Source organism: Theropithecus gelada, chromosome 11 (genome assembly GCF_003255815.1).
Source record: "Theropithecus gelada isolate Dixy chromosome 11, Tgel_1.0, whole genome shotgun sequence".
NCBI classification, from domain to species: domain Eukaryota; kingdom Metazoa; phylum Chordata; class Mammalia; order Primates; family Cercopithecidae; genus Theropithecus; species Theropithecus gelada.
This window is the reverse complement of record NC_037679.1, coordinates 87,566,572-87,582,752: the sequence shown is the minus strand read 5'-3', so window position 1 is coordinate 87,582,752 and position 16,181 is coordinate 87,566,572. Positions and strand designations below refer to the sequence as shown.

At 43.7% G+C, this 16,181-nt stretch overlaps 1 protein-coding gene across 1 annotated transcript in view; it reads right to left on the bottom strand.

The window, feature by feature from the left end:
• The window catches only part of TMEM132C (transmembrane protein 132C), a 429,974-nt gene that overhangs the window by 280,905 nt on the left and 132,888 nt on the right, over positions 1-16,181 (bottom strand). The window contains exon 2 of the mRNA XM_025402559.1: positions 6,095-6,983. Coding sequence (XP_025258344.1) covers positions 6,095-6,983 — 889 coding nt within the window. The remainder of the gene's footprint in view (positions 1-6,094; positions 6,984-16,181) is intronic.

The window sequence follows — 16,181 nt, the reverse complement described above, 5'->3', positions numbered from 1 at the left end:
TGTGTCCTGGGTGGTTTTCTCCTGTGATCTAACCAGCAGCCAAAGGTGGAGGCAGCTGGAGAGATCTGGATGATATATACACCACGTGTTCTTTATGCACTCATTGGCTGATGGGCATTTAGGTTGATTCCATATCTCTGCAATTAGCTATGTGTACACAGAGGCATATAGAGTGCTAGAATGGATGCTAGAGACTCAGAAGGGGAGAGGGTGAGAGGTTGTTCAGGGATGAAAAGTTACCTACTGGGTACAATGTACGCGAGTTGGGTGACAGGGGCACTAAAATCCCAGACTTCACCACTGTGTACTTCATCCCTATAGCCCCAAACCACTTACACCCCCTAAAGCTACTGCAATGAAAAAAATACAGTGTTGGTTCCCAAACTTCAGTGAGACCAACTTCACTATTATTCCCACATCTGTGTACATCCTCTTATATTATTTCCTTCTTGAATATTTTTTCCTTAAAACAATGATTTTAAGCATTAAAGTACATTTTAATTAAATTAAAATTATAATACACTATCTAGGAAGGGAAAACCTGCCTCTCCCACAGGATTTCCATCACAGAATGGCAGCTCTGTCCTTCATCCCAGCGTCCTGATGCTCTGTGCCTCCTTCACACAAGTGTGCCCACAAATCTCATCAGTCCTAGCTTTAAAATTAATCCAGAATCTGGACACTCATTTACACCTCTGCTGCTGTTATCCTGATCCAAGCCTCTGCCTTCTCTCACCTAGATTACTGCAATACATAAAAATAAGTTACATCGTGACATTCCTTATTCAAAACCTTCCAGTAGTCCTCATCTCACCTGGTATAAAAGTGTTTACAACAGCTCACAAAGTCCAAGGTGATGTGAATCCCAGCTCCCCTCAGAGCTCACCTCCCCCAACCTCTCCTATCTTCCATTCTGTTTCAGCCACATTTGTCTCCTTACTGTTCCTGAAACAGACCAAGCAAGCATCCCCAGGACCTTTGCACATGTTTCCCTGCCAAGACCACACTTGATTCAAATGCCACTTTTTCAACAAAGCCTGCCTTGACTGTCCCCTTAAATTGTATTCTCAGCACTTTCCATTCTTCCTCCCTTGTCCATTTTTTCCTAAGCCACTTATCACTATCTATTGTATTTACTTGGTTATTATTATTATTTTATTATTATTATTACTGAGACAGAGTGCCACTCTTGTCACCCAGGCTGGAGTTCACTGACATGATCTTGGCTCACTGCAACCTCCGCCTCCCAGGTTCAAGCCATTCTGCTGCCTCAGCCTCCCAAGTAGCTGGGATTACCGGTGTCCGCCATCCTGCCCAGCTAATTTTTTTGTATTTTTAGTAGAGACAGGGTTTCACCACATTGGCCAGGCTGGTCTTGAACTCCTGACCTCAGACAATCCACCCAGCTCGGCCTCCCAAAGTGCTGGGATTACAGGTGTGAGCTACCACACCCAGCCCAATTTTGATTGTTTTTATCTTCCCCCACTAGGAAATCAGCTTCACATAGGCAGGGAGCATTGCCGATTTCATTCAGGGCTGTAGAACAATGCCTGACAAATGGGCAGGGGTCAGTCCATATTAATTGAGTCAATACTTGTCAAGTGAATGAAAAGAAATATTGTATCCACAGTGAAAATGGAAAACCACTGTTTTGTTTGTTTAGTATTTGGGCTATCAAAAGAAAATAACTATAAACAATGAAAGCAGAACAAAGTTTTAAAATTCCAGCTAGAAAAGGAGAAGGCTTGGAGACAGTGACCTGTCTTTCTTTTTGCCAAACAAAACAAAACAAAACAAAACAAAAACAAACAAACAAAAAAAAAACCAAGATAAGTAGGGGCTCTCAGGATGTTAGAGTTAGAGGTATGCTAGCAGAAAACAAGACTTTTCATTGTAACATTATAAGAACTGAACGACAACTGAACACAAAGCCTGTGTACACTCTGCAATTCCATGGCGCTTAGTGTCTAGCATTGTGCTATGAGCCAACACACAGAAGTCCAGAGCCTTCCCACCCACCCTGGAGAGTGTGCCGTTCATAAAGCTCATTTTATGCAGGATGGAACTCCAGGGACTCTGTCTTTACCAGCTGGCTGGAGGCAAAGCTCTCTGAGGGCCTCTCGGATGTTGTCTAGCTTAAGGCAGATGGTGCTCAAATACCTACAGGGTTCTTGGCAAATACTAGATTCAGAAAGAAGGGCATGCAGTCTTGGAGGCTGTACTAACTACACCCCTCAGTTGTGTCACTTCTTGGCACACACGCACATTTTGATTATGTCTATCTTGCCTACTAGAACATAAGCTTCACTCGCGCAGGAAGTTTTGCCTGTTTCATTCACTGCTGTAGAACAATGCCTGGCAAATGGGCGTGGTTGGATACCTGCACATTGCATTGATGATACAGAAACACTCAACGTATCTAGGGGCCTGCAAAGATGGCGTCTCTGCACAGGAAGGAAGTTCTCTGTATTCCCTAAACAAACAAACAAACAAAAACAGGAGAAGCAGACTGAGCTCATCTTTTCCTAATGGACACTGAGAGACTTGGGCAGGTGTTCAAGGAACTAATTCTTCCAACTGAACTTCCTTGCCTTTGAAAATGTCTTCAGTCACAAATAAGCTGGAAAGAGAGAAGGTGTCCTAAGACCTACATTCTGACCCAAACATCCTCTGTGGTTTGGTTAATAATGTTATGCCAATGACCGTTTCCTGGCCTCAATATTGTACTATGATTATATGAGGTGTTACCACCAGTGGAAGCTAGGGGAGGGGTCTATGGAAGATCACTGTATTATTTTTGGAACTGCTTACAAATCTGTACTTATTTAAAAACATAAAACCTTAATTTTGTAAAAGAAAAACCTTCAGCCATGTTGGGAAAACAGGAGAATTGGAGAGAGGGGGAGAGAAAGAGGGAGATTAAGGGAAGGAGAGAAACAGAGAGACTCCACACAGAGCAAAATTCCAGTTGACACTTTGTTGCCTGCTGATCATTTTGGCAACTCAAATTAAGCCAAGACTCTGAAATGTGTATGCCGTCCATAACGTCCCTTTTTAATTACTGAAATTCCATCTTCAGAATAAGAAGGAACCTCAAAGACGGGTCTTCAGATGGTTGGTTTGTTCCCTATTCTTTGAATTCCGACACGCCTGAGACACAAGGACTGGCATTTGCACATGTGTTTGGGGAAACTCTGCTGCTCAGACTTTCTCATGAGCAATTGCTTTTAGCTCTTAGGAAATTTGCTTCGAATGTAAAACCTGAGGTAAGGAAATATAACACGTGCCATATCTTGGTGAACGGGGAGTGAGGCGGATCTTCTCTACCCAGGACTTTGATCTGTGACGGGAAAGATCAGAAGGGAGGGAATAGAGCTGCTGCCCTTGACAGCACTAAGCAGTGCCCTTTCGTGTGACTAAGTCTTACCCCCAGAACCACGCCATTAGTAACCTCTGTGCTACAAACGCTCCTGTCACTATACAAAGACACTGCCCTTTAAACAACATCATAGGATAATGGGAATAATAGAATTTTCAGAATAAATTTAGTAGTTGTTTTACACAACACACAATGTCCACTTACTGCGAAGACAGAATTCAATGCTTATTGAAGGTTTGATGGGTGTTTACAAACAGCCCTGTTAGTAATAGTCAATGTTGACAGAGAAGTTTCAGTGCACCAGACACTGTTAGGAGCACCTTGCAAATAAATATTAGTCCACTGAATCCTCACAACCCATGGAAGCAGGTACTATAATTACATCTGCTTTCGACAGGAGGAAACTGAGGCACGCAGAGGTTAGTTAACTTGCCTATCATCACAAGTAAAAGGCTGTAAGTAAGAGATGGGATCAGAATTGAGGTCAGCTGGTTGGAAGACCTTTGCTCACCACCACCATGACTCTCTTTGTGATGAAAAACTCAGAAAACAGATCCTCCTCTCTGAAGAGCCCTGTCTAAGCATCCCTTCCAGGTGCAACTGGAAGGCTGTGCACCTCAGACCTAGGGACCCAGGTGGCTCGGCTTGCGCCTACCTTGGTAGACACTAGAGCCTACATTTCCCGAAGAGGAACGTGAACGAAGTGCAAGGGGGAAGATGATGACGCTAAAATTCTACAACGACTTAGCATGACATCAGTTCCCCGTCTTTCTGTCTCCAGCTTCCAAAGTCAGAAATAGTTGCATTTATTTCACGATAGATCTGAAACTTAGGGGGCAAAGGGGACTTACCAAAAATCAAACTCAGATCTCCCAGATCAGTATCTTTTTTTTTTTTTCTTTGAGATGGAGTCTCGCTCTGCTGCCCAGGCTGAAGTGCGGTGGTGTGATCTTGGCTCACTGCAACCTCTACCTCCCAGATTCAAGTGATTCTCCTGTCTCAGCCTCCTGAGTAGCTAGGATTACAGGCACACGCCACTATACCCAGCCAATTTTTTGTATTTTAGTAGAGACGGGGTTTCACCGTGCTGTCCAGGCTGGTCTCAAACTCCTGAGCTCAGGCAATCCACCCGCCTCAGCCTCTCAAAGTGCTAGGATTACAGGCGTGAGCCACTGTGCCCGGCTGATCAGTATCTTTTTGAATCCAAGTCAGGGGGAAACAAACACAATATTCAGATCTTTTTATCTGAATATTGGCTTCCTGGCCCCTCAGTGACAAGGTCATGATACTTTCAATAAGCTCCGGATACAGTGACAGCGAGACCTGTCCTTTCCCAGCACGTCCTTCACTGACCACCAAGGTTCACAATGCCAGTGCCATGCGAATCTTTTGTACAATAAATCTCATAAAAAGACGTAGGATTTCATGACATTGCTGAAAGAGATGTCATAACAGTCCTCCAAGCATATCCAAAAAACACTGGCAAATGAAGATCTGCAAAATTAGTTCATTTAAAAATTGAAAGGAAAAACTACAAAGACGATGACAAGATGTACACTTTAGAAGACAGTTATTTAAATCTGAAGGACTAGGATGAGAAAGTAATGGAAACCTCTGAACCTTTTTATAAATGAAAAAACAAAAACAAGCAAAACAAAAAAACTTCAAAAATAAGCATCCTTATAGTCATATTACAAAAGTTAAACAGAAATGAAACATGGTGTGATAGGCTATCATTCTAGCTTGCAAATCAAATATTTTTCCAAGCCACTCATTCAAAATGTGATTAAGGCTTTACTCTGATGAGAATTCTAACAAAACATAGCTGCAATTACAACCTAACTCCTTAACCATAACGGGAAAAAAAACGCTTATTTTTATCCAATTTATTTTTTAAACAAATTTCAAACAAATACTTTTTTCATTATTATGACAGTTTAGTCCACATTTTAAGAGGATTTGCTTTAAATGAATTTTACCCCAGTATTAATTATCCTCAGAAAACATGTGCTCCTGTACCAAATTTTAGAATCATTATACAGAGTGACAGAGCAGCCCTGTTAGAGCTTGGATGCTGCTCTCTGTTGAATCTGCAATGGTGACAGTAGGTGGATTATCCTGCGGCTTTGTTTATTTGTTTTACAAGATGGAATACCTTTGCTGAAGAGTTTTATGTCCGGCATGTTTGCTTAATTGTTGCTTAATTCATGCGCTAAGGCCTCCCAGACACTAACTGGCAACATTTAACATCACCTAATTAAAAAAAAAAAAAAGGTACTATGCTTGGCTCTTTCCACATATATACCCAAAGTGAGATCGCATCACTCCTCTGCCTTTTCTTGGGCTTCTTGAACATGGACTTTCAATCATGCAACTCCAATGATATCACAACAAAGGATCCACAGCAGAAAAAGAATCACATCCCTCTCCACGTGTGAGGATAACTGAAGGTCTAGAGAGGCGGATTACTCTGTCTAGATCCTTTTGGATATAACTTCCGCCCACCCTTTGCCTCTTCTTCCCTCCATAACCCACGGTGGAAGGAGAGCTGTTGACAGTATGTGGGCAGGTGCATAATTTGCCTTCCCCTGTTAATGCTGAGCAGTGCCTGAAGATCGTGAAAATCGACGCTTCCTGAATATCTATCTGCCACGCATGGAACCCAGTCTCACACCAGCCATGCCAAAGATGAGCAGGGACAAGCATGGCACCTACCTCAAGATGAAGAAGTCCACGGAGGAATTGCTGGAGATGGTGACATAGGCGGTGACCACGTCTCCCTGCTTGACTGGCCTGGAAGGCAGCCAGATGACCACGTTACCATCCAAACGCAGCTCGCTGAGCTGGGCGCTGTTCTGGGCCCGGTAAAGGCCGACCGTGCCGATCCTCTGCAGGTGGGACGTGGTTTCCTCCAGCCCATCCTTTCCTGGACGGATGGCGTTGCCCTTCCTGAAGTCACCCCCGGCACAGTCCCCTCGCTCGTTTCCTGGGTGCACGGTGTAGTAGAGCTCCACGGGGGTCCCCTCCGGCTGGTCCACGAACTTCTTCCTCCCGGCACCCAGCGTCGGGGCACTGAACCAGCTGGACAGGAGCTCCAGCTCGGCCACACACAGCCCCAGGTCCCCCTTCAGCCGGCAGCTGCCCCGCACCTCTCTGGTCTCTCGGAAAGCAAAGAGCCTCAGGCAGGGCAGCTTCTCCCCAGCGCTGCGGTCGTCCCAGTCTCTGCCCACGATGTGGAACAGAACCTGCACTTTGGGCCGGCTCAGGTAGACTCTGTCCCGCAGGATGTGGGCTTTCAGTTTCCAATCAAAACTAAACTTACTGGTTGGACCTAAAAAGTTTGAAGTCAACATCAAGTCCAGAGGCACAACCTTTTCCACAGAAAAGGGTCCGTAGCTGGCATTGAGCACTGGGGGCTGCCTGGTTTTGTAGGTAAAGAAGGACTCCACCCTCGACTGCAGGCTGGCGTTGTGCAGCAGGTCCTGGCCGGCTTCCTTGAGGAAGAAGGAGGTCTCTGCTCGGAGGATGTGGTAGCTCACAGGTAGGTAAGGTGGCAGTGAGGAGAATCGCTGTATGTTGTCTGTGACCCCGTGACCCTCTATCACTAAAAAGGGAAAAAGAAAAGAAAAAATCAAAGACAGGATGATTAATGGGCTGCTCATTAGCTGTTAGGTCTGTAAGCCATTTAGAAACGGGGGATAGAAAATCTGAAGTCCACTTGGCTAGAATTTTTATATTCTTTCTGGAATAAGTCATTAAAACGATTCTACATGGTCTATGAATTATGCATAGACTTATATTAGGTTGAAACATGTGAAAACGAGAATTCTGTAGAGTAAGATTCGTTGAATGGTGGCAATTTCATAGAGTTCAACTTAACAGAATGATGGTAAATTACCTATAGGAGTAAAGTGGGTATTTTATGAATAATTGGCATGAGTTTAAAATGTACTTAATGGCACTGGTACATAAATAGCAAAACAGGCCAATGTATAAAGTCCATAAATAAACCCAAGAATATATGGAAGTTTAGTCAGTGATAAAGGTAGCATCTCAAATCCGGAGGTAAACATAGCCTTTTTTTTATTCTTTATAATTATTATTTTTTTAAAATAGAGATGGGGTCTCAGTATTTTGCCCAGTCTGGTCTTGAACTCCTGGGCTCAAGCAATCTTCCAACCTTGGCCTCCTAAAGTGCTGGGATTACAGGCATGAGCCACCACCTCTGCTGCAAACGTTGACTTTTAAATCATTGGTGCTAGGAAAACTGTACAACCATTAAGAAAAAAGTAGATCCACACCCCACACCATACCTAAGACTGAACTTCAAATGGATCAGCAATATAAATCAAAGAAGTTATATCTTTCAAGCACTAAAGAAAACATGGATGAATTCCTCTATAACTTGGCTGTAGGAAGAGCTTCACAATTATGACTCAAAATCTAAATGCAATTTAAAAAATTTGCCTATATAATTTTAAAAAATTGCATTACAAAAATACCATAAAGTAAAAAGGAAAATGACAAGCTGGGAGAAAATATTTGCAACACATGTATCACATTAAAAGGGCTAATGGCCCTAATATACAGATCTTGAAATTTGAGGAAAAAGATTTTTAAAAATTGAGAGAGAAGTGAGTAAAGGATATGAACAGATAGTCACAAAAATATATTAAAATTGTTTATATATAGATATATATATTCAAAACTAATGAGCATCACTCACAATTAGAGAAATACAAATGAAAACTACAAATACCACCTCTTACCTATAAGACTGACAAAAATGACCAAGTATAACACACACTGTTGGGAAGTCGACAGGCAATAGGCAGTCTTAGTGTATTTCTCCTGAGAATGAAAAGTGGTACGACCTTTCCGGAAGGGAACTTGGCATTACATTTGCATTTTTCTTTGACTCTTTCATCTTACTTCTAGGAATCTACTCTGAAGATACACCTCTGGCAATTAGAAAACACATACACACAAGATCATTTATTGCAACACTTTTTTATTTTTTTTTTTTTTTGAGATGGAGTCTCGCTCTGTCACCCAGGCTGGAGTGCAGTGGTGCGATCTCAGCTCACTGCAAGCCCCACCTCCCAGGTTCACGCCATTCTCCTGCCTCAGCCTCCCAAGTAGCTGGGACTACAGGTGCCCACCACCACGCCTGGCTAATTTTTTTGTATTTTTAGTAGAGACGTGGTTTCTCCATGTTAGCCAGGAGGGTCTCGATCTCCTGACCTTGTGATCTGCCCGCCCGGGCCTCACAAAGTGCTAGGATTACAGGTGTGAGCCACCATGCCTGGCCTCAGAATTGGTTTTAAATGCAAAATATTTTGACACAACCTTCATACCTCTATGTAGAAAAATGGTTGAATAAACTACAGTAAATCCACACAGCAGAGAATCATGAGCTGCAATAAAAAAAAGGAATAAGATCTGTATGAAGCAATTTGGAGTGCTTTCAAAAATATATTGCTAAGTTAAAAAGCATGGTGCAGAAGGCTATCTGACTACACTAACTTCTGTGTAAGAAAGAAGGGGAGTGTATTAGTCTGTTTTCACACTGCTAACAAAGACATACCCCAGACTGGGAAATTTGAAAAAGAAAGAGGTTTAATGGACACACAGTTCCACATGGCTGGGAGGCCTCATAATCATGGAGGAAGGCAAAGGAAGAGCAAAGGCATGTCTTACATGGTGGCAGGCAAGAGAGCTTGTGCAGGAGAACTGCCATTTACAAAACCATCAGATCTTGTGAGACTTACTCACTACCCCAAGAACAATGTAGGGGAAACTAACCCCATGATTCAATTATCTCCGCCTGGTCCTGCCCTTGAACCATGGGGATTATTACAATTCAAGGTGAGATTTGGGTGGGGACAAAGCCAAACCATACCAGGGAGATAAGAAAATGTCTATGTATTTGCTCATTCATGTAACACACATGAACACACAAGAAATCAGAGTCTATAAGGTTGGTTATCAACAGGTGTTGGGTGGGAACCAGGCAGAAATAAAGGGGGTTGAGGATGGGGAGGAAAGATGGAGAGTGTATCTTTTTTGTATAGTTCTGACCTTTGGAATCATGTTAATGTTTGACATATGATAATAGTATCAACACGGGTAAGTAAAAACCCTGAATTGGTCACAAGTGGAAAGAAATGAACTTAATTATATTTCAAATGAATATCAAAACCACACTGAAGGAGGGTAAGGGAGAACTAATCCAATTTTGGACACATATTTGGTCTTTTTTAAATTCCTCATATCTCCCTTAGAGATTTTGCTGTTTATGTTTATTCATTTGTTGGAAAAAATAGTAACAAGATAAGCCATTTTTCTCATGTTACTCAGAAATAATGAGTTAATGCCCACCATATTATTATTCCTAAATTCATTAGATTCTTTGATAATCTTGACCCATTTGGGTGAAGAGTGACTTTTAGTCATTGATCACCAAAGACACTATCTTGTCATCATCGTCTTCTTTCTCAGCTGGGGAGAAAGTGTTTGTTATTAACTTTTCCAGGTAAAACGAGTTAGCAGAATGAATAAGCGTGTCACCCTCTCCCCACTGGGTGGGAGCCCAGTTCCAAGGCTCAGATCCCTCTGGCCCCCTCCTGAGATTCAGCACACCGAGTGGCGATACCAATGGGGGTGTAAACCACTTGGCTCTGGGCTCTGCATCTGTTCAGACCTGACATCGCAGACTGCTCACCCTGGGGCTCCACCCAGCCTGCAGATGAGTTTTGCTTGGCCCACAGTGTTTTTAAAAAAAATCTTTATAAAGTGAAACTCAATTTTTAAAAACTGGGGAGTCTCTGGGTTTCCAGCTTGTCTCTGAACATGGAAGGAACTTGCAACATTTGGGTTTTCTCCCCACATGGCGATGATGGGAGGAGGTGACTTACAGCCCCAGTGTTGCTGTCATCCTACATTCAGCCCACTGTGCGCCATGGAGCTGCCTGCTTGTCCCTCAGGTGCCTTTGAGTTTGAGATTCCTGATTTACAAGATTTAGCTGGCTAAGTCGCTGAATATTGGGGGCTCACAGGCTCAACCTCAAGGTAGGAAAGCACAGCATATCACCCCTCGTTTCCAGGGTTTTTTGTAACCATCCCTGATATCAACAGAAGGACCACCAGCAGCCTCCTCGCTGTTTGAATTTTTTCTTTGCAAAGATCCCCCATGGGCTTATGCTACATGAGGGCATGGCTAAGAATTTGCTACACACTCATGACCCAGAAACTTCAATTGCCCCAAGTCTAACTCTGAAAACCCAAGAAAGCCCATCTCCTTGTTTCTGCCTTTTAAAACCCCCAGAAAACCCAAACAAGACTGCATTCGTATATTGACAGAGGAGATGGGAGTTGCTCTCTCCTCCTTTCCAGCCTTCCCTCCTGTCCCTTCCTCTCAGTGCAGCCTGCGCAACACGCCAGCATATGGGGCAGCCTGGCTCTGCTGTCCTCTGGAAGGACCCTAATCCTTTTCCCGGCAGGGACACTGGCGAGCAGATCAAAGCTGCCTTTGGTGCTGCAGCCAAATGGACTTGGATTGTCAAGATGGCTTTTCAAAGAAATAACATTCTCTCCAGTTCTCAGCCCAGAGGCCTTGTTCTGGGGTCACCAGCAACAAGGGCACATTTGCCTCCCTCTCTTTAGGGATGGCTCGGCACTTCCATTTTAACCCCCTAATTTCAGAATCAGCTTAAAACATGCGCAAAAGGCCCTGCCGAGGTACGACATTCCAGAAAGAGCTTTGGCTCTCTGTCCTTAAACACGGACTATTTAGGCAACTTGTCATGGTTTGTAAAAACCAACAGACAAATTGCCACGTCTGATGCTTTTATTTTGAGGTATTTATCCCAATCCAAAAAAATCCTCTTAAATCTTGAAGTGTAGGGACTTAGAGACTCATCTGTTTGGAGAAGGTTATGAGCCAAGGGCTCTGTGAAGGGGCGGGGCACAGGACTCCAGGCCCATCTGCAGTGGGGGCCTTCGCCAACAGAAAGCATTGTCAACAAACTGTTTTGTCATTCTTCATTCTTCTTACACATAAAGATTCCTTTTCTCTCCTTCTCTTAATGGGAAAAACGTCTAAAGGAAACCCGTTTGCTTTTAAAGTAAGTTTATTTTCTATAAAATACAGATGGAGTAGGCTTGTGGTCTTGCCTCCTGTCTTAGGGTTCTTCCATTCTTTGAACAGGTCCCTGTTTATCCTTCAGATGAGGAAAAATGAGAAGGGATGAAGTGAAGTGAAGCCTAGCTCATCCCTTCCTGTTGAGCCTCATTCTGAATTCTTCCAGCTCACGGGGGATTTGACTTGAGTCAAAAAGTGACAGACACCATAAAGAAAGGAGCAAGGCCTTGTACAGTGGCTAAGGGAGCTTCAATTTCCATAAAGAGGAGAGAGAGAGATTGAGACTGGTTGATCTAGGTATGTAGCATAATCATAATAACAATGGAAGAGTAATTATAAAATGGCATCCCATCTCCTGTATCTACATACTTATCTACAACCTTTGCATGAGACTTTGCAGTTCTCCCATCAAGAGGTGGAGTCAATTTCCCCACTCTTTGAATCTGGGCTGCCTTGTGATTTGCTTTGGCCGAGAGAATATGGAAGAAATGACAGCGTGCCTCTTCTGGGCCCAGGTCTCAAGGGGCCTTGCACATTTCCACTCTGCCTCTTTTGGACGCCTGATAGTAGGAAGAAGAACAAGCCTGGGCCAGCCTGGAGAAAAGACCACATGGAGAGGAGCGGTGTGATCCCAGCTGAGGCCATCCTGCATCAGGCAGCCCACGCCCAGCCCCAAACAAGTGAGCAAGTTCAGCCAAGATCAGAAGCCCTGAGACTCAGGAGGCCTTGTACATGATTAAGTCTCCACATTTCAGGGTGTTTCATCATGAGACAATCCCTGACAGAGCAGCCAGCAGTCATCAAGAATTGACTCTATGTATGAGTCCACTTTCATACTGCTATGAAGAAATATCCAAGACTGGGCAATTTATAAAAGAAAAAGAGGTTTAATGGACTCACAGTTCCACAAGACTGGGAGGCCTCACAATCATGGTGGAAGGTGAAGGAGAAGCAAAGGCACATCTTACATGGTGGCAGGCAAGAGAGTGTGTGCAGGGGAACTGCCCTTATAAAACCATTAGATCCCGTGAGACTTATTCACTATCATGAGAACAGCATAAAAACCCACTCTGAGGATTCAATTACTTCCCACCAGGTTCCTCCCATGACATGGGGGGATTACGGGAGATGTAATTCGAGATGAGATTTGGGTGGGGACAAGGCCAAACTATATCACCATGGTCTAGGTGTGTTTTTAAATGCTTTACATGTGGAATCTCAATAGTTCTTCACAACCATCTCATGGGGTAAGTATCATGATGACCACTTCTTATAGAAGAGGAAATTGAGGAATAGGGAAAGTAAATAATGTTGCCCCAGATCTCCTAGTTGTAAGTGACATAGCTTAAACTCATGCCTGGCTGACTGGTTCCAGAGGTTCTGGTCCACTTGGCAACAGGGCTCACCTTGCTCTACTCCCTGCCTCCCAGGTGCATGAGGATTCATTGAGATGATGCCTACAAAGTGTTCAGCAAGTCTCTGACTCATAATAAGGGTGCAAGCAGTGTTATAGCTTAATTATATCTTAGTACATCTTTGTTCCAGAGTTTTAAATTTATTATCGAAGTTTAAATACATCTTGCTCCTTCATATCTCCAGGGTCTCAAACATGGCCACTCCTTCTGCCTAATTAATTTCCATTCAGTTTCCAGATCCACCTCACCTCTTCTATGAATAGGAAGCCTCCCTGACTTCCACAAGAGGTCCAGTGTCCCTCCCAAAATACCATGCACCTCTCTTTTATATCTTTTCACACAGCTGTAATTTTATATTTGCTTGTGTGCATGTTTGGTTAATGACCATCTTCCCTAACAGACTGGAAGCTCCATGGGAGAAAAGGATAGTGTGTTTATCCAGCAGCGTGCCCTCCTGTCTTGAATACCATGTGACTCAGTGACGACTCATGCAACACTTGAGAAATGCATGAAGTTTGACCAACAGCCCAAACATGAAGCAAGCCAGATGGGGGAAGAAGCCACTTCACAAAACACAGCCGTAAGGTGAACAATGAGGGAAAATGTAGACACCATTTGTTGGAAGGCAGAACTTCTCACGTGTGGTAGGAAGAATTGCAGCCAATATCCATGGACATTCTGGCATACAGTACCGGGAGATGGCGACTCTCTGCAGCCATTCAGTGTCAGTGCATCAGAGGTGCTGAGGAAACTTTCCCTTCATGTAAGTACCTTCTTTGCCTCACATTTGCCTACTTTTAGAGCATATGGTCACCTAGAAGTAAACTAACAATTGTTGCAGCAGACAAGAACAATTATTCCTTTCCCCAATAAAATAATGCACTAGCACCTGTCCATAGGGCTGCTGATAATTTACCAAGAACTTCTTGAGTACATACATGCCCAAGACTGCCTGTACACAGAGCTTTCAACTGAGGGTGGTGTTTCCTAAGCTTCACACCTCCCTCACTCTCATGACATGAACCAGATAATGTATGCACTGTTAATCAGTCCAGGAGCTTACTGATAATTGATAACTTTATAAATTAGAATGGAAAATAATGTACTAATATCAATGAATAATTTTGTTTAAATAATCTTACTGTAAGTAAAAAACCAAGATCATATCCCCTAATTGCTGCCTGTCTATAGCTCTGAGCCATAGTTTGCCATTTCTTTGTTAAGCAGGGAGATTATCAAGCGTTGGGTGCCGAAGAGGCAGTGGCTACAAAATGAGATTTTCTCTTAGATAGACTCAGAATAATTCAAACAATTAAGCAGGAAATTCCCACTTTCTCATATGGTTGAACAGGTGATTTCGCACCATGTCCAGGTATCTCCAACAGCCAACCACAGAGATGCTCATGTGAAGGGCTCCCCGACAAAGCTGTGCAAGGTCCACCTGCACCGTCACAGGCTGCAGCACTGTATATGCCCCCTAAACTCACCTCTTATCTTGGGAAGCCCAGAGGTAGCAGATTAAGGAATCAGAGGTGGTTGCCAGCCTTTGCTGTGTGTTTTCTCCTGGAAACATTATCTCCTGACAGCAAGGAAACAATCCCAGGGCTGCCACAGCATTGTGAGTTCTGACCAGTGTCTTTCCTCTTACTCCAGTTCATCTGCTTGCACCAACATCTCCCAGAAAGATAGGATAATTGAGTCATTTTTATTGACCTGAAACAATACCCCTGGAAAAGTCCAATGCTGGTTTCCTAAGGCCACGGGAGAAAGGCTGGGGAGTAGCTGACAGCTGCACCTGCCTATCTGGCCTCCATGCGGACAGCACGTTCACTGCTGTCTCTCTTCCTGTTTACCCATTTTCTTTATCTGTACTTGCCTGTCAGTGTTGGGGATATTGTGTCCTCCGTCGGTTGTTCATCAGAGAACTCTACCACAAAGCTGCTGCCGGAAATTGAGTTTTTGAGATTCTGAGATAGTGGACAAAGGAGATGGCCACGTCACTCAGCGCCCGGACAGGATAACACTGGGAAAATGAGCCTTTCCACTAACATGATGCATTGCCTTCATCACAACGCTCACTTTCAGACGTGTTGACCAGGGATGGGTTCTTTAGAGCTGATGTTCTCTGGGCTGGGACATAAAGGATGGGTAGGACCTGAGGAGGTTGAATGGAATATGGCAAGGCCACATCACTCAGTGCCCAGACAGGATAACACTGGGAAAATGAGCCTTTCCATGAACATGATGCATTGCCTTCATCACGATGCACTGCCTTCATCACAATGCCCACTTTCAGACGTGTTGACCAGGGATGGATTCTTTAGAGCTGATGTTCTCTAGGCTGGGACATAAAGGATGGGTAGGACCTGCAGAGGTTGAATGGAAAACGGCAAGAATTCTAGGATGAAGAACAACATAACCAAAAGATTGGGGAGGGAAAGCTCAGGATCCCAGCATGTGAGGACTGGGAAGTCCATCCAGGCAGATGGGATGAAGCCAGGGGTTACTCTAAATGGGGCAGGCAGTGGATGCCCACAAATGTACCTTGGTAAAAATACTAGGTCCTGCTTCCCTCTTGAATTGGATAAAAATAAAAATGACACCCCTTGAAATAATCGACAGGCACAAGCGGAATTGATTTAGGGTGTGCAAAGGACTTTCCAGAACAGCACCGAAGTAGGGGTTTCTCAGGAAAGGGTGATTTTCTTGAGAAACACTTGGTGACATCTGCAGACATTTTTTGGTTGTCACAACTGGGAGGGGGTTGTTATTGACATCTAGTTGGTAGGAGCCAGGGATGGTTCTAAAGATCTTACAATGCACAAGGCAGTGCCCCCGCCACACATAATTATCCAACCTACAATCTCAATAGCACTGAGGTTGACAAACCCTGATCTAACTTGATCCACATAGGAAGCCTGAGGTAGTTTGTCGGATATTACATACCTAGGAGAAACAAGGGAAGGACTTTCATCAAAGCCTTCTCCAGCCTAGAAAGAAGAAATGTATCACAGTGGTTAGGAGTTCATGGAGTGACATGAAGTTCAACCATGAATCCTTGTCCCACAATTTCTTAGAGGAGGATTTTTTTGTTTTTGTTTCTTGGAAAGTACCTTAAACTCTTGAGCCTCAGAATCCTCATGTCAATGGTGGGAATCACATAAGACCATCTCACTTAAAGCAATACACTAAGCACTCAGCATGCTTAACAATTAGGAGTTGCTGTTGCTATTATCATTATCAT